General features: G+C 35.9%; 1 protein-coding gene across 4 annotated transcripts in view; it reads left to right on the top strand.

The window, feature by feature from the left end:
* PHF3 (PHD finger protein 3) overlaps nucleotides 1-23,393 on the top strand; it is a 102,624-nt gene that overhangs the window by 69,381 nt on the left and 9,850 nt on the right. For all 4 annotated transcript variants that reach the window (XM_037842402.1, XM_037842399.1, XM_037842400.1 and 1 more), the window contains 6 exons: nucleotides 7,504-7,687; nucleotides 12,133-12,283; nucleotides 12,366-12,522; nucleotides 14,121-14,237; nucleotides 17,645-17,776; nucleotides 18,333-18,468. In XM_037842402.1, the coding sequence (XP_037698330.1) occupies nucleotides 7,504-7,687; nucleotides 12,133-12,283; nucleotides 12,366-12,522; nucleotides 14,121-14,237; nucleotides 17,645-17,776; nucleotides 18,333-18,468 (877 nt within the window). The remainder of the gene's footprint in view (nucleotides 1-7,503; nucleotides 7,688-12,132; nucleotides 12,284-12,365; nucleotides 12,523-14,120; nucleotides 14,238-17,644; nucleotides 17,777-18,332; nucleotides 18,469-23,393) is intronic.

Below are 23,393 nucleotides of genomic sequence, written 5' to 3'. Positions count from 1 at the left end.
AGTTATGTCACCTTTTTCATTCATTATTTTGTTTACATGGGTCTTCTCTCTTTTTGATTTTGTCAGTGTAGCTAGGGGCTTGTCAATCTTGTTGATCTTCTCAAAGAACCAACTTTTGGTGATATTTATCCTCTCTATTGTTTTTTTGTTCTCTATGTCATTTATTTCTGCTTTAATCCTTGTTATTTCTTTTCTTGTACTTGGTTTAGGATTGGTTTGCTGTTCATTTTCTAGCTTCTTCAGTTGATCCATTAGTTCTTTGATTTTGGCTCTTTCTTCCTTTTTAATATATGCGTTTAGTGCTATAAATTTCCCCCTTAGCACTGCTTTTGCTGCATCCCATAGGTTTTGGTATGTTGTGTTCTCATTTTCATTCGTCTCTATATATTTAGCAGTTTCTCTTGCTATTTCTTCTTTAACCCACTGATTGTTTAGGAGTGTGTTGTTTAACCTCCAGGTATTTGTAAATTTTCTAAGTCTCTGATGGTTATTGACTTCTAATTGTATTCCATTGTGGTCAGAGAAAGTGCTTTGAATAATTTCAATCTTTTTAAATTTATTGAGGCTTGTTTTATGTCCCAGCATATGGTCTATTCTGGAGAAAGTTCCATGAGCACTAGAAAAGTATGTGTATCCTGGTGATTTGGGATGTAATGTCCTGTATATGTCTGTTAAATCTAATTCATTTATCAGATTGTTTAGGTTTTCAATTTCCTTATTGGTCTTCTGTCTGGTTGATCTATCTATAGGAGAGAGTGATGTGTTGAAGTCTCCCACAATTATTGTGGAAACATCAATTGCTTCCTTTAGTTTTGCCAGTGTTTCTCTCATGTATTTTGTGGCACCTTGGTTGGGTGCATAGACATTTACGATTGTTATTTCTTCTTGCTGAATTGCCCCTTTTATTAGTACGTAGTGGCCTTCTTTGTCTCTCAAAACATCCCTGCATTTGAAGTCTATTTTATCTGAGATTAATATTGCTACACCTGCTTTCTTTTGGCTGTAGCTTGCATGAAATATTTTTTTCCATCCTTTCACTTTCAGTTTCTTAGTGTCCCTGTGTCTAAGATGAGTCTCTTGTATGCAACATATTGATGGTTCATTTTTTTGGATCCATTCTGCGAATCTATATCTTTTAATTGGGGAGTTTAATCCATTTACATTCAACGTTATAACCATGAAGGCATTTCTTGAATCAGCCATCTTATCCTTTGGTTTATGTTCGTCATATTTTTCCCCTCTGTCTATTAATATCCTTTATTGTACCCATACCGAATCTCTTTAGTACTGAACCTTTCTCCAAGTCTCTCTGTCCTTTCTTTGTTTCTCTGTGTGTAGGGCTCCCTTTAGTATCTCCAGTAGGGCAGGTCTCTTGTTAGCAAATTCTCTCAGCATTTGTTTGTCTGTGAAAAATTTAAGCTCTCCCTCAAATTTGAAGGAGAGCTTTGCTGGATAAAGTATTCTTGGCTGGAAATTTTTCTCACTCAGAATTTTAAATATATCGTGCCACTGCCTTCTTGCCTCCATGGTGGCTGCTGAGTAGTCACTACTTAGTCTTATGCTGTTTCCTTTGTATGTGGTGAATTGCTTTTCTCTTACTGCTTTCAGAACTTGCTCCTTCTCTTCTGTGTTTGATAGTGTGATCAGTATATGTCTCGGAGTGGGTTTATTTGGATTTATTCTATTTGGAGTTCGCTGAGCATTTATGATTTGTGTATTTATGTTGTTTAGAAGATTTGGGAAGTTTTCCCCAACAATTTCTTTGAATACTCTTCCTAGACCTTTACCCTTTTCTTCCCCTTCTGGGACACCAATGAGTCTTATATTTGGACGTTTCATATTATCTATCATATCCCTGAGGTCCATTTTGATTTTTTCAATTTTTTTCCCCATTCTTTCTTTTATGCTTTCATTTTCCATTCTGTCATCTTCCAGGTCACTGATTCGTTGTTCAACTTCCTCTAGTCTTGTACTATGAGTGTCCAGAATCTTTTTAATTTGGTCAACAGTTTCTTTAATTTCCATAAGATCATCCATTTTTTTATTTAGTCTTGCAATGTCTTCTTTATGCTCTTCTAGGGTCTTCTTGATTTCCTTTATCTCCCGTACTATGGTCTCATTGTTCATCTTTAGTTCTTTGAGTAGCTGCTCTAGGTGCTGTGTCTCTTCTGGTCTTTTGATTTGGGTGCTTGGGCTTGGGTTATCCATATCGTCTGGTTTTTTCATATGCTTTATAATTTTCTGTTGTTTTTGGCCTCGTGGCATTTGCTGAACTTGATAGGGTTCTTTTAGGATTTGTAGACCAATTGAAGTCCTTATCTCTAATTTATCAGATCTACAGCTTCGTGGAGTACACTTTCTCTAACTAACCAGCAGGTGGCGTCCACGAGCCACCTTTCTCCACAAGCCAGTTCTCCCCTGCTTAGCCTTTTTGGTGAGTGGGGGAGTGAGTCTTGTGGGGTCCAATTGGTGTACCAAGCTTGCGTGTGTAGTTGGTGTTGCCTGCCCTGTATATGGGGCGTGTTTCTGGGCAGTCAGGGAGGGGGGGGGTGGCTCTAACAATCAAATCTCCCTGGTGATCCTAGAGTTTTAAAGCTGGTGCAATAGTCTAATCCTTCAGTTCAGTCCTGCCACAGTTTGTCTCTGCCACTGACCCACAAGTCCTTGGTATTGGCGTATGGCTCCAGAGACTTGCAAGTGGGCCCCTCTTCCAGTCCGTGCACCCCGGGTCCTCTGTTGAGGGATGACTGTGCTATGTCACAGGTGAGTGCCGTCCCCCCAGGGCAGTTCTGGGCTGCTGGGCTGTGTAGGGAGGCTCCCAGTCTGCTGAAATGATGGCTGAATGGGGCTTTGTTAATTCACACTGCTCTACCTTCCCAACTCTGGGACAATCAGCTGAGGTTGCAGGGAAGGCTAATGTCCACGCCCAGTTTTGTGGTGTGTGCCTGTTATTTGAAGCACTTCCGTCACACTGGGTTGTCTGGGGCAGTTCTGGGCTATGGGGCTGGCAATGGGCAGGAGTGTTTCCTGTCCACCAGGATGATGGCTGTGAGCGGACACCCCCCTTTTCTTGGGAAGTTGTGGTGTTTAGTGAATTTTCTCAGCCACTGGATTATTGCGTTTTGTCTCAGAGCTCTGCTAGTTCTGCTCTTGACTTGACCTGCCCAAATAGTAAGTCTTTGAAGCTTTCTGTATTGGCTTCTTAGAGTAATTGTTGTAGAAAAAGAAAAAGGATTAAAAAGAAAAAAAAAAAAAGAAAAAAAAAAAAAAGGGCCCTCCTCAGAGATCTAATGGGTTATTGAAATGCTAAGAGACAAAGCAACCAGGGCCATTAAGGAAAGGTCCACAGGGCAGAGAGATCAGCTTTTCTTCGGGATTTGCATATGCACCTCAGGGCCCTTCCCCTTTCTATGTTCACCAGAACTCCAAAAATCCTCCACTTTTATTTTGGAGTTTTTCGTGTTGTTTTTTTTCTATGCCTGTCTCCTCTCTGCTGGGCTGGCTGCTCTCAGATTCTCTGGTGTCTGGTCTCAGTCTATCTATGGTTGGATTTTGGATCAGTAGAATGAGTTTCCGATAAGGGCTACCTCTGCACTTCTCCCTTCTCCTTCCCGGAGCTGACAGCCCCTCCTCCCAAGGGACTGAGCCTGGCAGGGAGGGGCGCGGGTCCCCTGGCCGCAAAAACTTACAGATTTCGCTGATCTCAGCAGTTCCACGTTTTCATGAGTGTTGTATGAAGTATGCCCAATGTCAGATTGCTCTGTGGTGTCCAGTCCACGCAGTTCCTGGCTTTCTACCTACTTTCCTGGAGGAGTAACTAAAACATACAGCTCACCAGTCTGCCATGTTGCCCCGCCTCCTGGAAAGGAGTCTTGAAATTTTTTGGTCCAACCATTCTGATCCATTAATATGCTGTATACCATTTCTAGTACGTTATGATTTAGCTTCCATTTGAAAACCATTTCAAGGGAATATATCTTCACTTTTAAGCAGATTTAATTGTTTGAAACTTCTTCAGTTTGAGCTGAAATTTTGTATCCTTAGCACATTTTAGTTTTCTGAAGTTTCTGAAATAAAGCTAATTCTACAACATGGTGGGAGGGATAATTCAGATTGAAGAGTATGAACATGTTTTCTCTAAAATCTTTTCCGTTATTTACAACTTCAGTCTTTTCAGAGACTCCTTACATGAAAAATCTTCTGGATTAAGTCCCAGGTTGCTGAAATCCTTGTGGCATCTAACATTTTCAATCTACCAAGACTGTTTTAGAATCACATTCTGTCCTGGTATTTGTAATTTTATTGCATTATCTGTTGACTTGATCAGAATCAAAGTAAATGATAATGTAGATGTGAGAGCCCTATTGACACCAATTTATAGCATACCTTTGGAAAGCATCTATTTGTCATTAATGTTATAAATTGTATGCAATTTCTTGATCATTTAGGAATGTAGCCCATTGTATTGTGATTTAGCTGGTTGTCTTCATCTTTCCTAAAAAGACTTTAGAAAATATTAACATTGTTCATGTTTTTGAGAAACTCCTCTATCTACTAGTTGAGCATCTAGTGTCAGAGAAGGAAATGAGGTTACTCTGATTTTGCAAATGCATGCTCCATCCGAGTGATTAACAGCTTCCTTTTCTTTTTGATTATGGACTGTTGAATCTTATTTAGAGTTGCCTAACTTTGGTTTGTGAAATCCCACTTTTCAAATGTCATTTCTTATCCCTGAATTTTATGTTGAACCATTTATTGATTCCTATTCTGTGCTAAGCATGGTACTAGACTTGGGTATATAGCGGTGATTGAAATACAGGCGTGCCTTGGAGACATTGCAGGTTTGGTTCCAGACCATCACAGTAAAGCAAATATCACAACCAAAAGCATGTCACATGAATTTTAGGGTTTCCCTGTGCATATAAAAGCTACGTTTACACTATACTGTGGTCTGTTAAGTGTGCAATAGCATCATGTCCAAAAAAACAATGTATAGTTAGCAAGTACTTTATTGCTAAAAAAATTCTATCATCGGAGCCTTCAGCAAGCCGTAATCTTTTTGCTGGTGTAAGATCTTGCCTCAACAACCATGTTGTTAAACAGAGGCGCTGTAATCCAGAATTTGTTGTTCCATGTATGGAACATGGGCAGTAGATTTAGCACAATTCTTAAGGGCCCCAGGATTTTCAGAATGGTAAGTGATCATTGGCTTCAACTTTAAGTCTCCAGCTGCATCAGCCCCTAATGAGAATCAGCCTGTCCTTAAAAGCTTTGAAGCCAGACATTGACTTCTCTCCAGCTAGGAAAGTCCTAGATGGAATCTTCTTCCAATAGAAGGACGTTTCATCTATTGAGAATGTGTTATGTAGTGTAGCCACCTTTATCAATTATCTTAGCTAGATCTTCTGGATAACTTGCTGCAACTTCTTCATCAGCACTTGATGCTTCACCTTGCACTTTATAGAGATAGCTTCTTTCCTGAAACTTCATGAACTGACCTCTGCTAGCTTTAAACATTTCTTGTGCATCTTCTTCACCTCTCTCAGCCTTCATGGAATTGAAGAGAGTTAGGGCCTTGCTCCGGATTAGACTTTGGCTTAAGGGAATGTTGTGGCTGGTTTAATCTTCTATCTAGACCACTGAAACTTTCTCCATCTCAGCTGTTTTTCTGTTTCCATGTGTTCACTCCATCTCAACAATGAGGCTGTTTCACTGTTTCCACATGGTCACTGGAGTAGCCCTTTTGATTCCCTTCAAGAACTTTTTCTTTGCATTTACAACTTGGCTAACCTTTTGGTGCAAGAGGCCTAGTTTTTGGCTTATCTCAGTTTTAGACTGGCTTCCTCAACCTCCTTAAGCCTTTTTAGCTTTTTGGGTTATTCATTGGCCTAATTTCGGTATTGTTGTGTCTCAGAGAATAGGGAGGCCTGAGGAGAGGGAGAGAGATGGGAGAATGGCTGATTGGTGGGGCAGTCAGAACACACACATTTACTGAATAAGTTCGATATCTTTTATGGGCATGGCTCATGGCACTCCAGAACAATTACAATGGAAACATCAAAAATCACTGATGACATGTCACCATAACGGATACAAGAATAATGAAAAAGTTGGAAATATTATGAGAATTACCAAAATGTGACACAGAGACATGAAATGAGCACATGCTGTTAGAAAATAGTGCTTATAGACTTGCTCAGTGCAGGGTTGCCACAAACCTTTAATTTGTAAAAATGCAACATCTGCAAAGCACAGTAAAAGGTATGTCTATATTCTGGCGCTTGAGGAAATCTTGTTAGGGAGATAGAAAGTGTACAAGTGAATAATCAGAGGATTCCTACCTAATCTGGAGAAAAGTATTCTTAAATTGAATGTACTTTACCTTCTTGTAATCTAGGATTATATGCCTAATTATACACAGTGTTTCTCTCCCTTTCTTTCAGACACTTTAGTATGATATGATTAATTTTTCCCATGAGTCTCAGAATTCCAGTTTATGCTTAAAGTATTAAGGTCATGTGCAGAGGTATATAGACCCCCACTCAAAATTTGGTTTGGATGTTGAGACTCATGCCACGCACACACCAAAGAGTATGAAAAGGTTTATTACTTTACATAATTGAGGTCTGTGGGGAGAACAAGACAGGCCCCTCACAAGAAAGTCCTAGGTGGCTTTGGAGAGCAAGGAAAGGAAACTGGCCTTTGTTTTTATTGTGGCTTGGGTTGGGGCCAACCAACAATTTCATGCAGGCAGTGGCTTATACGGTTTGAATCTCCTGTCAGTGCCAAAGGAGGGGGTGGACTCAGGCTTTCTTATCAGCTGTGTCTAGATGTGGGACACAAGGGGAAGAGGAGAGGGTGAGTCTTAAAAGCTTTCAGTAAACATCAAAAACTGGAGTCAGGCTCCTCCTTGCAATTTGGACCAGAGTAACAGATACCCTAATGATTTTTTCCTATCAAAAGAGAGTTAAAATTGCCAGTAGGCACAGGGAGAATTTATTTGATACATTAATTATTGATGAATGTGCCTTCATTTATGTTTTAGAATTGTAGTGAGAAATACGTATACCTGTTTCTCCACAATTTCTCTTTTTTTCATATTCACAGCCAAGTGAGAGAACCCTTATTACCTTATAGCTAGACTTTTTCTTCTTTTAATAACTGTAACATGGTAACATGCTCTCTGTGTCCTTTGTTTCTCCTTTATAGGCTCCTAAGTATTCTGCAGAAAATAAGTGCTTAATGAATAGATTTTGAATGAAGGGTGAATGGGTGAATCTTTTTTTTGCTGATACTTGAGAGTTATTTTTTACATCCTGTTTTTTTGGTTTATTTGTTTGTTTTTTTAAATAGTTGTTGGGCTAAAGAATGGAATATGTTTGACACCTTAATAGATTTTAAAGTTAATTGGGTTTAATTTTTTCCACATACCCTTGAGGCTTGGTTTATATTTAAAGACAGTTTAGTATTTTTCAGTCTAATGAATTAACTACTATTTTCCAGGAATCTGGTGAAGGCAAAAACTCATCAGAATGTAGAGATAATGAAATTAAAAAATGGCAACTAGCTCCTCTTCGAAAGATGGGACAACCAGTTTTACCTCGGAGATCCTCAGAAGAAAAAAGTGAAAAAATAGTAAAAGAGTCTACAGCTGTTATTTGTACAGGTGAAAAAGCTTCAAAACCAGGTAGTGAGCGTAATAGAAATTATTATATACCTAAGATATGTCAAGAAGGGATTTTTTTTTTTTTAATTTAGCATTTTAATGCAAGTAAAGTACCCTAGGAAATTGGCTTTACTTGAAATAAAAAGATATTGCTCTAAATTCTGGGGAATCACTGTTGAGCTTAAGGTAAGAGTCTGCCCTATGGCACTGAAATACTGATGGGAGAAGACAGTCAGTAAATTGACAAATAAAAAAACCCTTATGGTTCTTAGATACTAATGGGAGAAAACGGATAATAAGTTGACAAATAAGAAAGTGATATGTCATTTTTGAGAGTTTAAGCACTGTGAAGAAAAAGTGAGGTAATGGAATAGAGAGTCACTGTTGGAGGGAGGACTGTGAGCTTCTGATTTAGTTAGAATGGGGGAGGTAACCTGTGAGGTGGGATTTGAAGGGATGAGAAAGATTTTTGAGAAGAGGGAGTGGGGTAGGGGCACTGTGAGTCTGGAGGCCCTGAAGTAAAAACAAAGATAGCATTTGAGGAGCAAGAAGGCCATTGTGGAGTGACTGGAAGGTAAGGTATGAAGGATTGGGTGATGGAAAATGAGTTCAGAGAACTTACATAGGACCTTTTTTGGCTATGGCAAAGAGTTTACATTTTATTCTGAATATAATGGGAAGTTTCAGAGGGTTTTGTACAGGGGAATAATAGATCGCTTTGGTTGCTCTGTAGCGATTGTACTGTAGGAGGGCAGGAGAGAAACTGGACCAATTAGGAATCTGTTGCAATTTCCCAGGAAAGAAATGATGGTACCTTGGACCAGAGGTACAATGGAGGTAGTAAGGAGTTATTAGATCAGATATGTTTCATAAGTGGAGTTGACAAAATTTGCTGATGAAATAGATAGTAGTGTTAGAGAATAAATAGGTAGATGTTAGTACCATTTCTGAGATGAGAAAGAGAAGATAGTAAGAGGAAATTTAAAAATTATGTTTTGGCCATTATAACTTTGATTTACCTATTAAACATCTAGGTGGAGATGTTTAAGTAAACCTTTGTTTAATGCATCTAGAGCTTAAAGAAGTCTTTAGGGGCTGGTATATAAATTTGAGTTTATCAGAGCATAGTTGTTATTTAGAATCATGGATCTAGATGTAAACACCTAGAGAGCAAGTTTGATAGTGAGGAGGCAAAAGCAGAGCTCTTGGAGAAAATATGCATTTAGAGATTGGGAGAAGAAGATCCAGCAAAGGAGACTAAGAGGTGGCCTCTGAGGCAATAGGAGAACCAAGAGGCCGTGGTAGCCTGGAAGTCAGGTGAAGTTTCAGGGAGGAACTGATCAGTTGTATCAGATACTATCTGGACATCTAATAAGATGAACACAGATGGCGCAATCTGTGATTTAGCAAAATGGAGATCATTCATGACCTTGACTAGAACGATTTTGTTGGAGCAATGGAAACAAAAGCCTATTGTAATGGCTCAGAGAAGAATGGAAAGTGAGCAACTGGAAGTGTTGATTATAGACTCTTTGAAGGAGTTTTGCTGTTCAAGGGAACAGAAATGGTATAGTAGCTAGAGGTGGATGTTGGGTAAAATGATTTTTTTTTTTTAAAGGAGATGTTATATATATGAGACTGATAGGAATGATCAAGTAGAGGGAGAAATGGATGTTGCAGGAGAGAGGTGATAGTAGAAGTGTAAAATTCATGAGAAGACAAGAGGTGCTGGGATCCTTGGCACATAGAGGGGTTAGTCATAGAATAGGGACAGCTCATACACCGTGACAGGAGAGAAGACTCTACGTGATGGTGGGGAAGGCAGATGAAGATAGGTTATTAGACTTGGTGATGAGAAGTATGATAGCTGACATTTTTCTGTTTTCTCAGTGATATAAGTACGGAAATAAATCAAATGAGATTGAAGTTAGGAAAGAAGGTGGTGTTGCTTTGAGAAAAGAAAAGAAAAAGTGTGAAATAGATGCCTAGAACAAATTTACTAAGAAAATTTGATAGGATTGGGGGTGAGTTATGTACTTGAGATATGTGTTTATAAATTAAAAGTGAGATCTGTCAGTACCACTGCTTGGTTTTCTTCAGTCCCCTTCAGCTTTTTATAGTTACTTGGGTGAAGGATGAAAGTTGACTTTTAGGGTTGTGTTTACCAATACAGAAGTTTAAAGAGGAGAGAATTAGAGGTATTAAGTAAGCAAGGAAAGGGTAATAGTGTGGGACTGTTCAATCTGAATTGGATATGTGAAGAAGTGAGGACATGAAGATAGTTAAAACAATAGATTCTAGAATAAATGAGCTGGTCTCGTAGGAGATAGTGGTCAGAATAGTGGGATGTTTGTCATTGAGATTTGGGAGATGCACAGGAATTAGAGATAATGGAATGAAAAAATCATTTGAAAAGCATAACATTGAAATTAATAACAAGCACAATTAAAACGAAAGGAGATTTATCAGTTTTGTTGATAGCAGTAAGATCATTAAATGATCTGCTCACCTAGTAGGTTCAGATCAGAAATTCTAAATAGCTTTTTAAAAAGTTAGTTAGCTCGCTCTTTGCCTCTCTTTGCTCCTGAGAAGATGACAGTGCAGCTGCCCAAATTGGTGCTGTTTGTATGTTTGGGTAATATTTGTCGATAACCCATTGCAGAAACAGTTTTCAGAAAACTTGTAACTGATCAAAATATTTCAGATAATTGGAGGATAGACAGTGCTGCAACATCCACTTATGAGACAGGAAACCCTCCTGATTATCGAGGGCAAAATTGCTTGAAGAAGTCTGATATTCCTATGAATCATCTTGCCTGGCAGGTTACCAAAAAAGACTTTGCCACATTGGATTATGTACTATGTATGGATGAAAGCAATCTGAGATATGTGAATAAAAAAGGTAGTTAAGTTAAAAACTGCAAAGTGAAAATTGAACTGCTTGGGAGATACGATCCACAAAAACAACGTATCGTTGAAGGATCCCTATTATGGGAATGACTCCACCTTTGAGACTATGTACTAGCAGTGTGCTAGGTGCTAGGTGCTCCAAAGCATTTTTGGAAAAGTCACAGTAAAGCTGCACCCATTCATTGCTGAAGGCCAACAATGATTAACATCTTTATAGTGATATTCTAGGTTTTTCAGTCAATCAGTGTGTTAAAAGTGTAATGTTTCATAGCCACAAAAAAGGCCACAACTTTTTTTTCAATTGACTTATTTTTATCTAAAAAAAATAATTGTCAATGGAAATCAGTGTTGTGTTTGGCAAAAGAATTAATAAAAATCTTTGATTCAGACAGTTTATGGGTACATTAAATGTTCTTAAACAAATTGGACCTCTTTTCTTGCCCCAATTACAAAAATAGTGGAACAAAATAGTAGAACCACAGAATATAATGTTTTGTGTCTATTTTGTAACAATCATTTCTTTCCATTGTTTAACCTTAAGATACTAATCCAGTGACGGTTAGCATTCTAATATGTTTAATTATGATCTTAATAAGTAATTCAAATATCACTTTCAGGCCCAAGTCAATATCTGAGCCCATTGAGACTTTTAAATAATCTACTTCTTTGTTAAGTTGATATGTATAACTTGGTGGACAAATGTCCTCTATTCACCTATACTACCTCTCTTTTTACTTCAGGGTCTTTTATTGAATTAGATACCTAGTGATAGGAGTTCACAATCTTGATTGGAAGTATTTTTATTCACACATACCCAGAGTACACACTTAAATGTTAGACAGATAGAAAAGAGAATGATTTATGGAATAAATTTTTAGCTATTATTCTTAATTTTTGTTTATCTAGTTTATTTCATGAGGAAGTCAGCTTTTTGCTCCCCTTTTCACTTTGCCTCTGAAAATTTAATTAATCTAGAAAGGACACTGTATTCTGTTTTATCTTATGCTCACTCTGACAAATGTGTCTGTTTTATATTTACCTCATAACCAAATGTCAAATATTGCATATTGGCTTAGATAGGAAAAAAAATAGTTTAAAAAGCTGGAAAAAGAAATTTCTATTATGTTGAAGACCTTAAATAACATATTAATGGTTCTTTTATCAGTGTTTCATTTATAGGAGAATATAGGTAATTTCTGTGTACTTTGAGATAATTATAATTTCAAATCCATTTGGAGATATATCAGAAAAGGTTGTTTTCAAAATAAACTGGAGAGTATGAAAATACAGTTGAGATAAAATTAATTAATGCATTTATCTAAAAAGTAATTAGTTTAGAAAACCATTATTTAAAATGGGAAAAGAGTGCACTTTATAGCTTTAGGGCTAATTTTTTATCGTTACTCATTTTAATTAGAATTACAGTGTCAGAGATATTTTAATATGGAATTTAGATTCTGATCCTATTTCAACATACTAACTTTTAATCAGTCAATTTTTTATATATCTTACATTATGCATTTAAAAGGAAAAAATATCTTTTTAAAAACAATTAGGTGCTCATGAGAAGCAAGAGATAAAAAAGAAGAAAGTTGATAAAGGGGGAGTGCCTAATGTGCATCCACCTGCTGCTTCTACTTCCAAACCTTCTGCAGATCAGATCAGACAAAGTGTCAGACATTCTCTCAAAGATATTCTTATGAAAAGGTAACATATATTATTATCATATAAAATTGAACAATATATTCTTCACATGTTTGAAAAATAATCAAGTTGTTCTGATTTTAAGACTTACAGACTCAAATTTGAAGGTACCAGAGGAAAAGGCAGCAAAAGTTGCCACAAAAATAGAAAAAGAGCTTTTCTCTTTTTTTCGGGACACAGATGCTAAATATAAGAACAAATACAGAAGTTTGATGTTTAATCTGAAAGATCCTAAAAACAATGTAAGTATGTTTTGTTCATGTCTCTGGATATTTATGCTTCAAACTTTCCTGAATACACAGGGATCTGAGATTATAATATAAGAGATGTATAATTTATTCCTTAGGGTGAGGCTGTAGAATTGCCTCTTTGGTTAGAAATATGATTTTAATAAAGTCCTGTTGCTACTTTATTGCTACTGATCTGAGTTATCAATTCTGCATAGTATTAAGTGGTGTTAGAGAATGGATCTAGTTAAATGTACCGTAACCTGATTTATGTATATTCTCTTTCTTTTACCCTCCTTTCTTTTAATCCTGTTTATTGAAAAAAATTCATTTATGTATAGTCTTAGAAAGCTGTGTTAAGCCAAAATTCATAACAATATATTATTACTTCTGATTCAAATCTGAAAATAGAGTTCTAATCCTTAAGAAAATAAATTACATTTAGATAAAAAAGAAAACTTTTAAAACATTTTTATAAATTGAATATAAATTTTATTCTCACTATCATGTAGCAGTGAAGTAAACATTGATTGAACCCCTAATCTTTTCCTAGAATTTCTTGTTTAGTACTTAGTGTAAATTCTAAAGGGATACGCGTTTGTGTGTGTGTGTGTGTGTGTGTGTGTGTGTGTGTGTGAGCACCAAAGGTAGTCCTTTGATTAGTACATGGGTTTGATTAGCTGATTAGCAAAAGTGATGGCAGTAAACATTTAAAAAATTTAGAACATGATCTCTTGACCATTACCTAGGCCCACCAGTTATTGTTACAGATGACTCTACGTAATAGTTACAATGTAATTAGGTGCAAAAGCCTTGCATATGTGGTTGGTAATAGTTACAGTGTAATTAGGTACAAAAGCCTTGCATATGTGGTTAAGTATTATAAGGTTTTCACATAAATGCTATAAATTTATAAATTTTTATGACAAAATATATATAAATATATAACATTAAATATGTATATATTATACTATAATATAAAAATATAATTATGTAATGATAAATTTTTATAATGAAATTTTTCTGTAGTATGTGATATGAGGTATTTTCTTGGAGTACCAACAGCTACTTATGAAAAATCTGCATTGTTCCATATCTTCCATCATGGTTCAGGAGGATTAGATCCTTCTTGAATTACATAATATGGAAACTTTACTAAGTAAATAAAGATTTACTTCTTTAGGATTTCTTTCTTGCATTTGCTTCTTTGCTTTGGAGTCCCCTCCAAGCCTATGAGAATTTAAGCATATAAAATTTTAAATAAAGGCACTATATTTAGTGAAGCTGTTTTATGTAGTATCTGGCTATATTATGGATTGGCTATTATGATGGTCAGAGTTAGTACAGTTTTGGGCAAAGTATGGTAATGGTTTCACTGTACATACTTCTCCAATGTATGTTGATTTTTATATGAAAGTGTTCTGTTGCCTTAATGATAAAGTTTTAGAATACAAGGCTGTGTTTATTCTCTGCAGTAGATAATGTATAAAACATTAACCATCTGTAAATAAGGTTTCAAAATTACATCTTTATGACAAATTTCTCTACTGCAGCTCCTCTTTCTTTTTGAAGTCTTTATCTCCCCTTTCCTTCCCATTTTTATATTCTTACAGATATTGTTTAAAAAAGTACTGAAAGGAGAAGTAACTCCTGAGCATCTTATAAGAATGAGTCCAGAAGAACTAGCTTCTAAAGAGTTAGCTGCTTGGAGGCGAAGAGAAAACAGACATGTAAGATTATCTATGAATATGTGTTTAACTTTATCAGAATTTATATTTTTCAGCCACAGGGGAAGAGTTATTACGGGGGTAATTCAACACTGAGTACACAGTAATATAGACTTCCTGTTTTGTGCTGCTCTTGGTTACTTGTCCTTCATTTCCCTTGTTCTTAATTCTGTCTTTAGTTTTTCTTGATTTCTGAGCTTTTTCTCATTTCCTCTAGTTTTCAAGTTACAGAATTACCTTGTATTTTGTTCTTGTATTTTGTAAATCAGAAGAATGGGTAAAATGGTTACATTTTTTTCCTTAATCAAAGCTGCCCTTTTCAAGAAGCACAGTTTTGAAGGTATTGTGAATATCAGTAATTTATGGAGCCAAGTTAAGTCAGAATGGAAATTTGTACACATTTACAATCCCTAATTCACAAGGAATTATTTGTTGATAAAATCTGACCTGAACTGATACGTGTGAATGTTTATATTCACAGGAATATTGTGTGTTTAATTAGGGGGTGACACCGCAGACTCCACTGGAGTGTTGTGTAATAGTACATTGTATGTGCGTCATCTGGAATTCTTTAAAGCCAAAAATACTGAAAGTCATCAATACCAAGAGTTCTATCGGAGATTGGGAACCTAAAATACCTTGAAAGATTGATGTGTGGCTTACAATTATTGTGATAGGGAACCTAAAATACCTTGAAGGATTGATGTGTGGCTTACAATTATTGTGACAGTGTAATATTTTTATTACAAGGGCCTCAGGATCTTAGCCTTTATTCTAGAAAATATTGCTAACTGGACCCTGAAATTATAGTCATATTAACTCTGTGCTTTTACCCAGTTCTTCTGTTGATAATACTTATTTGCATTTTAGGCACTAAACCTCCAGGTAGATCCTGTGCTCAGTCTAATTTGAAGTGCAGGAGGCCTTGATTTGATATTAGTACTTAATTCACATATTTCTTTGCCTTCACCCACTGTAATTTCTCTTTTTCTTTTTTTTTTAAACCTTATCAAAAATGAAAAAAAAAACCAATAAAAAAGCATTTCAAACAAAACAAAACAAAGGAATAGGAAAAAACAACCTAAAATAACTACATTGCTTCCGACTTGTTCCTACCATACCCCAAGAAAATTAACAAACTGTAACCAAAGGAATAAGAAAAATGAATAACCTAAAATAACTACATTGCTTCCAACGTGTTCCTACCATACCCACCAAAAATTAACAAACCATAGTCTTCTCTGAACATTCCTGTAAGATTAAGATTACCCTCCATAATTTATCTTTTCTTATTAGATTATCGTTCCCCCTTCACTAGTTGCTGTCTGTGCTAGGTCCCCTACATTCTACAATATAAAACATTTATTTTACATTTTTCACCGAGTTCACATTAGCGGTAACATACAATCTCTCTCTTTTTGTGCCTGGCTTACTTCACTCAGCATTATGTCTTCAGGGTTCATCCATGTTATCATATGTTTCACTACCTCGTTCCTTCTTACTGCCACATAGTATTCCATCATGTGTATATACCACATTTTGTTTATCCACTCATTTGTTGAAGGACATTTGGATTGTTTCCATCTCTTGGCAATTATGAATAATGCTGCGTGAACATCAGTGTGCAAAAATCTGTTTGTGTCAGTGCTTTCAGATCTTCCAGGTATACACCGAGAAGTGAAATTGCTGGATCAAAGAGTAACTCGATATCTAGTTTTCTAAGAAACTGCTAGACTGTCTTCCAGAGTGACTGTACCATTATACAGTCCCACCAACAATGAATAAGAGTTCCAGTTTCTCCACATCCTCTCCAGCATTTGTAGTAACCTGTTTGTTTAATAGCAGCCATTCTAATTGGTGTGAGATGATATCTCATTGTGGTCTTAATTTGCATCTCCCTAATAGCCAGTGAAAATGAGCATTTTTTTATGTGTTTTTTGGCTATTTGTATTTCATCTTCAGAGAAATGTTTTTTCTTATCTTTTGCCCATTTTGTAATTGGGTTGTTTGTACTATTGTTGTTGAATTGTAGGATTTCTTTATATATGCAAGATATCAGTCTTTTATCAGCTATACATGGTTTCCAGATATTTTTTTCCCATTGAGTTGGCTGCCTCATCACCTTTTTGTCAAATTCCTTTGAGGTACAGAAGCTTTTAATTTTGAGGAGTTCCCATTTATCTATTTTTTCTTTCATTGCTTGTGCTTTGGATGTAAGGTCTAAGAAGCAACCTCCTGATACAAGGTCTTCACGATGTTTCCCTACATTATCTTCTAGGAGTTTTATGGTACTGTCTTTTATATTATATTGAGGCCTTTGATCCACTGTGATTTAATTTTTGTGTAGGGTGTGAGGTAAGGGTCCTCTTGCATTCTTTTGGAAATTGATATCCAGTTCTCCCAGCCCTGTTTGTTAGACTGTTACATCCCATTTCAGTGGTTTTGGGGGCCTTATCAAAGATCAGTCGACCTTAGTTCTAGGGGTCTATTTCCAAATTCTCAATTCGATTCCATTGATCAGTATGTCTATCTTTGTGCCAGTACCATGCTGTTTTGACTACTGTGGCTTTATAGTAAGCTTCAAAGTCTGGAAGTGTAAGTCCTCCCAATTTATTCTCCTCTTCTTTTAATTTTAAAATAGTATCATTTCCTTTTTTTTCCTCTTCATTCTCCAGCTGGCCACTCTTCTGCTTTGAAACTGTGGCTGCAAGAGTCATCTACATTGGAGACCAGCTTGTATTTTCTTTAGGCCACTTGTGTGATTTCTTTAAGTGCAAAAGATGATGGCACTTAACGAAGAGAAGAGAAATTAGCAGACTCATCTTTACCCTCCTTACCTCATTCCACTCCCAGCTACCTTTTAATACTTCTTGCCATACCTGCTTAATTTTTTCTGTTTTGTTGCTGAGCTTGTTCAGTTGGGAATTATCACTTGCACTAAGCAGGTACAGTCAGAAGACAACTGATACAGGACTGCCTGATTATTTTTGATGTTTGACCAAACTTCTGCTATTTGTGGGAGAAGCTAGAACATCAAGTTAGAATACCTAAGAGCAACATAGATCTCATTTTTCTGTGGCAGCTGCTAAAGTACTTAAATTAGAGGCAGGTTTTAAATATAAGTATCATATTTCATCACTTTGCAAATTACAGTGCACTTTAGTTGCCTCCTGTGTGAACTTTTCAAAGCTCTGGGGTATGGGGTTTAATTCTTATAACCGCAGCACTTAAGACAGTATCTGGAAATCTGAGCACTCAGTATGTGTTTATTATATGAGAGACTACCTAAGGATTAAAAAATCATCTGTGATAATTCTTTTTAGATAAGTTCTTATCATCATATAAAGTTGTACATTTGGAAATCTGTATTTTAAATTGCTAAGTATTTATTTTAAAATATTTCCTGTTAGACCATAGAGATGATTGAGAAAGAGCAGAGAGAAGTTGAAAGACGACCAATCACAAAAATAACTCATAAAGGTGAAATAGAAATTGAGAGTGATGCCCCAATGAAAGAACAGGAAGCAGCCATGGAGATTCAGGTAAGGATAATAAAAATGTCACATTTTATAATGCTTCAAACATGACGATTTGGAAAAGATTTATTTGCCTAATGCTCTTAAAGTAGAAAGAACAATTTTTAAAAAGTGTGTATTTTAAGGTAGCTTATTTTATTGGTTTAGTGGTTTTTTGAGTGTTCAGAATCTTATATCTCTGTATGAGTGTGAAGACTACATCACAGACACCTGTTTAAATGTAGATACTGGGGTTTCTCATTTTCTTAGTGAATTCCTTAGTAGGTGCCTCTTAGGCAGTCTGTAGATGAAAGCTGTTATAACTTCTCTTATTTTCAAATACTAGTGGGAAAATAATTTGGTATCTTGTTAGAGGCCTTGAAGACCAAGGAATTTTTCAGTTTTTGCTCTGTTTCATGGTATAATTTATGTCATAAATAAATAGCATTTATTTTTTTGAGAAACAGTAAAGACAGCCTATAGTTTCATCTGAGAAAAATACCAATGTGAAATATAGAATGGTTTTAAGAATCGAAGAAAAATTTTATCAGGTAAAAATAATTTTCGCCTTCACTTTTGTTAGGAACCTACAGCCAATAAATCATTGGAAAAGATAGAGGAATCTGAAAAACAACAAGAGGAGATTGAGGCCATGTCTAAAGATACTACTAGTCAACATAGACAGCATCTTTTTGATCTTAACTGCAAAATTTGCATAGGTAATTGGAAATTTTTCTTCCTAAAATGTTGTCTTCATTTTGAAAGGATATTTGTATTGGTATACCAGTATTTGTGCTTTAAATATGTTTTTATTTTCCCAGTATTGGTGGTAAGGCACCCACCCCCTCCCTTTGATCAGTAGCATGTTTTTGTGTGATTAGTTTTTAGGGTTGAGGTATGCTTTGATACTTTAGAGTACTATATAGAATAAATTTTATTACATAAGATTTGAACTTGTTAACCCTTGTCAGAGTCAGATGAATGGAATTTAACCATTAGAATGGACATCAGAAATTGTGGGCAGTTGTGATGGTACTGACATTTACTAGATGAAGGAATAAAATAGCTTTAAGATTTTATTATTATATATAATGTCAGACAAACCAGCAATTATCTTTTATCTGGTATTCTTTGGTCATTGATTAAATAAATATTTATTGAGCTCTTATTCTTTGCCAGGCACTTTGCTAGGTGCAAGGAATGTAGAATGAAAATGTCAGGTGTTATCCAGGCTTTAACAGAAACTGTAGTTTAGTGGGGAGGGCAGGGAGGTGATTATTTAAGTTACAGGAGTATAGGTTGTTATGTTTAGCAGGACTGTCTAACCTAGACTGAGAGGGTTGAGAAGTGTGTCTGCAAAGAGAGAAGGGAAGGACCATTGTAGATACTGGGAATGACAGGAGCTTTGGACTGAATTCAAAAAGAGGAGAGAAGCACATCATTTGGTTGAAGAAATATTTAGAGAACAGATTTTGTAGTGTATAACCATTTTTTTCAAACTTTATGTTGTCACTCATTTGTGAGTAGTAAAATCAATTTAATAAGTAATGACCAGCATTCCAAAAACAAACAAACAAAAAACATAGAATAGAAAATATCACTGCAAATCACGCTTATAATGGTAGGTACTATTTTATGAAACTTTAATTCCAGTTAATTTATATACAACAAAAATATGCTCACATATATATATATATTTACACACACACATAATACATATTAGAGAGAGTGTGGGTATGTAATGGATTATGGTATTAAATATTATTTAATATAGGTCATGATCTAAAATGCTAAATAACCACTTCTATGGGCCATATGAAAGAATTTGTTTTTTTATCTAAGAGCAGTGGATAGTGATTGAAAAATTTTTAGCAGGGGAGTGGTAGTGACATGATGAGGTTGGAATTTTATGACAATCCCTCTGCCTTTAAGTAGAGATTATATTGGCAAGATGTCAAGAGAGGAAGTAGGGAGACTAGACAGAATGCCTTTACTAGTCCAAGTGGAAGATGCTGGTAACTTTAATTAGAGTAGTAGCAGTGGAGATGGAAATAAGTAGAGACTTTGAGATTATAAAAATTAGGTGGTATTGGCATATTGGGGATTGACTGGATTTAGGGCATAAGAAATGGGGAAGATTATAAGAAATATGTCAAGGGAGTTTCAGTTTAGCTTCAAGTTATTGGTAAGGATAGAGGATCAGAAATTTTTTAAAAAACTCAAAGAGATGTGGCTCTCAATATTTTTTTTTTATTCTAATATGCTTGAGAGATCATACCTTGTTCAGTAATTTGAAAATCCTTCATGTTAGTTGCTATGCTGCCCTTCATCATTGTAGTAGAGAATAGATGAAATGTATTATAAATTATTTTCCTGTAGTAAAATAAGTGATGATATCTTCTCAAAATTAAGTGTGCTCACATATTTTTAAATCTGTGCATCAGTAAGGATTTGGAGGGCAGTGTTTTGAAGATTAATAATTATCCCTAAAGAAAATTATCAATAGTGTTATAATGTCTCTGGTGCTATAGTTTTTAAACACACCCGTTTAGTTGTTTTGAATGGGAAAAATCTTAAATACATTTATTTCTATTAATTTTAATATTTTCATCATGTTTCAATATTTCAGTAAATTTAACATTAATACACAAGAACAATTGTTAAATACTACTAGACTTGACCTATTTTCAGAAATTGTGAGTGATTTTTCCTTGATGTTACAGCCTAAAACCAAACTTTTCTAAATCTCCTTATGTTTTACTAACAAATGTAAATAAGTAGCACTGCGTTGCTTATGTATAGTCATGAACTGCTGGTATATATAACACAAAGTAGTATACAGATTTGTTTTACTCAGTTATTTTTCAAGTTATTTCTTGAGACTGTTGGACTTTGGCAAAGTTTAGTTAAAAGAAAACATTTATCAGGGTATCAAGAAACCTCTTTTGGGTTTGAATTATAAAGTTTCTGTTTCAGCTTTGTGAGTGGCTGAATATCCACTTCTCATTTTTCACCTCAGTAGGAGGAATTATACTGCCTATCCTATATTTATTCATTAGTACGTTTTGCTTTTAGGAGAAAGCACTTGTTAAGGAGTTGAAAAGAGAAATTTTATATATTATGGGTTGAACCCTTCACAGCATGCCATGAATTCCGTTTCAGATAATCTTTCCTCCCTGTATATAAAAGAGGAGAGAGGGTAGGGAGGACACTGGCAAATTCCATTTTGATTCTTTTTTTTTTAAGTCAGTCCATCCAAAGTGTACAATCAGTGGCTTTTAATATAATCATAGAGTTGTGCATTCATCACCACAGTCAATTTTAGAACATTTTCATTACTCCAAATAGGAAACCCCCTACCTTTAGCAGTCACTTCTCAATCCCTCTATCCTCCCCTGGCCCTACATAATCACTAATCTAATTCTGTCTCTATAAATTTATTTATATTCATATTTTATATAAGTGTAATCATACTATATGTGGTACTTTGTGTCTGGTTTCTTTCATGTAGCATAATGCTTTTGTGTTTTTTAAAAATATATATATATGTATATTTTTCATTAGGTTGTAGGTTTACAGAAGAGTCATATAAAAAATACACAGTTCTCATATACCCCCCTATAGTTAACATTTACCATTAGTGTGGTACCTTTGCTACAATTTATGAAAGAATATTAAAATATTACTGTTAACTATAGTCCATAGTTTTTATTAGGTATATTTTTTTCCGTAAACCACCCTGTTATTAACATCTTGTGTTCTAGTTTGCTAAAGCTGCTGGAATGCAATATACCAGAAATTGATTGGCTCTTTCAGTGGGGTTTTATTAGGCTGCAAATTTACTGTTCCAAGGCCATGAAAATGTTCAAGTCAAGGCATCAGGAGGTAGATACCTTCTCTGAGGAAGGGCTGATGGCATTTGGGGTTTCCCTGTCACATGGGAAGGCACACAACTGAATCTGCTGAATCTTCTCTCTCAGGTTTATCCTCTGGTTTCAGTGGCTTTCTCCAGAATGTCTCTGGGCATCTGTCTTAGCTCCTGTGAGTCCCCGCTTATTTCTCCCAGGGCATTTCTGTCTCTCCAGTAAAGCATTAAGACCCACCTTGAATTGGGTGGATCACATCTCCATGGAAATAACCTAATCAGAAGGTCCCACCCACAATAGGCCTGCCCCCACAAGGTTGGATTAAAAGAACATAGTCTTTTCTGGGGTGCATAACAGATTCAAGCCGGCACACTTTGTAGTAGTGTCATACACTTGTAATTCATGAAAGAACATTCTTATATTTGTACTGTTGACCACAGTCCATTGTTTTCAACTGGGTTCACAGATTTGGAACAGCTCATCAGAGATGTTCAAACAAATCTCCTAAATCAACTCAAGGAGATGAAGGAAAATATGGCTGAAGAGATAAAGGATGTTAAGAAAACACTGAGTGAGCATAAAGAAAAATTAGAAAGTATTAAAAGAAACAAATTATGGAAGTGAAAGGCACAATAATAGAGGTTAAAATATACTAGAAGCATGCAACAGCAGATTTGAACAGGCAGAAGAAAGAATCAACAAACTTGAAGGACAATTGGAATCATATAGTAAAGAGAACAGGAAAAAGAATAAGAAAAATTGAACAGTGTCTCAAGGATTTGAATGATAGCATGAAGTGCACAAACATATGGTGTCCCAGAAAAAGAAGAGAAGGAGAAAGGAGCAGAAAGAATATTTTATGAAATAATGGCTGAAAATTTCCCAACTCTTAGGAAAGATATAAATATTTATGTCCAAGAAGCACAACGTACTCGAAACAGAATAATTCCTAATACACCAAATCTTTGTCTCCTCTGATGTTTTAATTTGTTCCTTTAACTGGGCCATAACTTCCTGTTTCTTAGCATGGCTAGTAGATTTTTGCTGGTATCTAGGGACTGACTGTCTTTATGACTTTACTCTGAAGGTCTGGTTTTTCACTCTTGCCTGGGATTTTATTGTAGATTGGCCTTGTGTTACTGCTTTTCTTTGACACTTTGTTCAACTTACTATAAACCTTTATAATTGCTGTGTTTTATTGATCAGATTTTTTCAGCTCTTCTTTATCTGATTCTTGCCCTGGGTAGGTGGTACAGTTTTTAAGATTGACTTATTGTGCAGTTGTTTCATCCCCTGGGGAAAGCTTCCTTTTCTCTGTTCCTTTTCTAGGAGTCTTGATCTGTGCTGTTTGTTTTTGTTTTGCCCCTATAGTTTCCTTTTTTTTTTTTTTTTTTTTTTTTAAAATTTTATTGTCTCTAGGTGCTTTTGCCTGGAGGGCAGATTCTGGGAGGAGGATCACCCTAGAGAGGACTTTTGCCAAGACAGTATTTCCCAGCCCAAACAGGGCCAGGAACCCATGAAGGTGATACAGACCAGTTCCAAAGAGCCCTAGGTAGAGGGTCAGGAAAGATGCCAGAAAGCTTTTTTGACCTCTCCCTGAAGCTTCATTTTTCTTGGCCTGCCCAGCAGATGGTGCACTTCAGCAAACTTTTCCCTGCAGCCCTTAGGAGGCCCTCCTTTGAACTGTCACCACCTTTGCCCCTCTTGGGGGTAGGGTTGAAACAGTGGTTGAGGTCATCCCTGTCTGGGCAGGCCAAAACTGCAGTTCAAAGCTGAGA

The sequence above is a fragment of the Choloepus didactylus genome, chromosome 7 (genome assembly GCF_015220235.1).
Source record: "Choloepus didactylus isolate mChoDid1 chromosome 7, mChoDid1.pri, whole genome shotgun sequence".
NCBI lineage: Eukaryota > Metazoa > Chordata > Mammalia > Pilosa > Megalonychidae > Choloepus > Choloepus didactylus.
The sequence above is the reverse complement of the archived record's forward strand: the minus strand, read 5'-3'. Positions and strand labels throughout refer to the sequence as shown.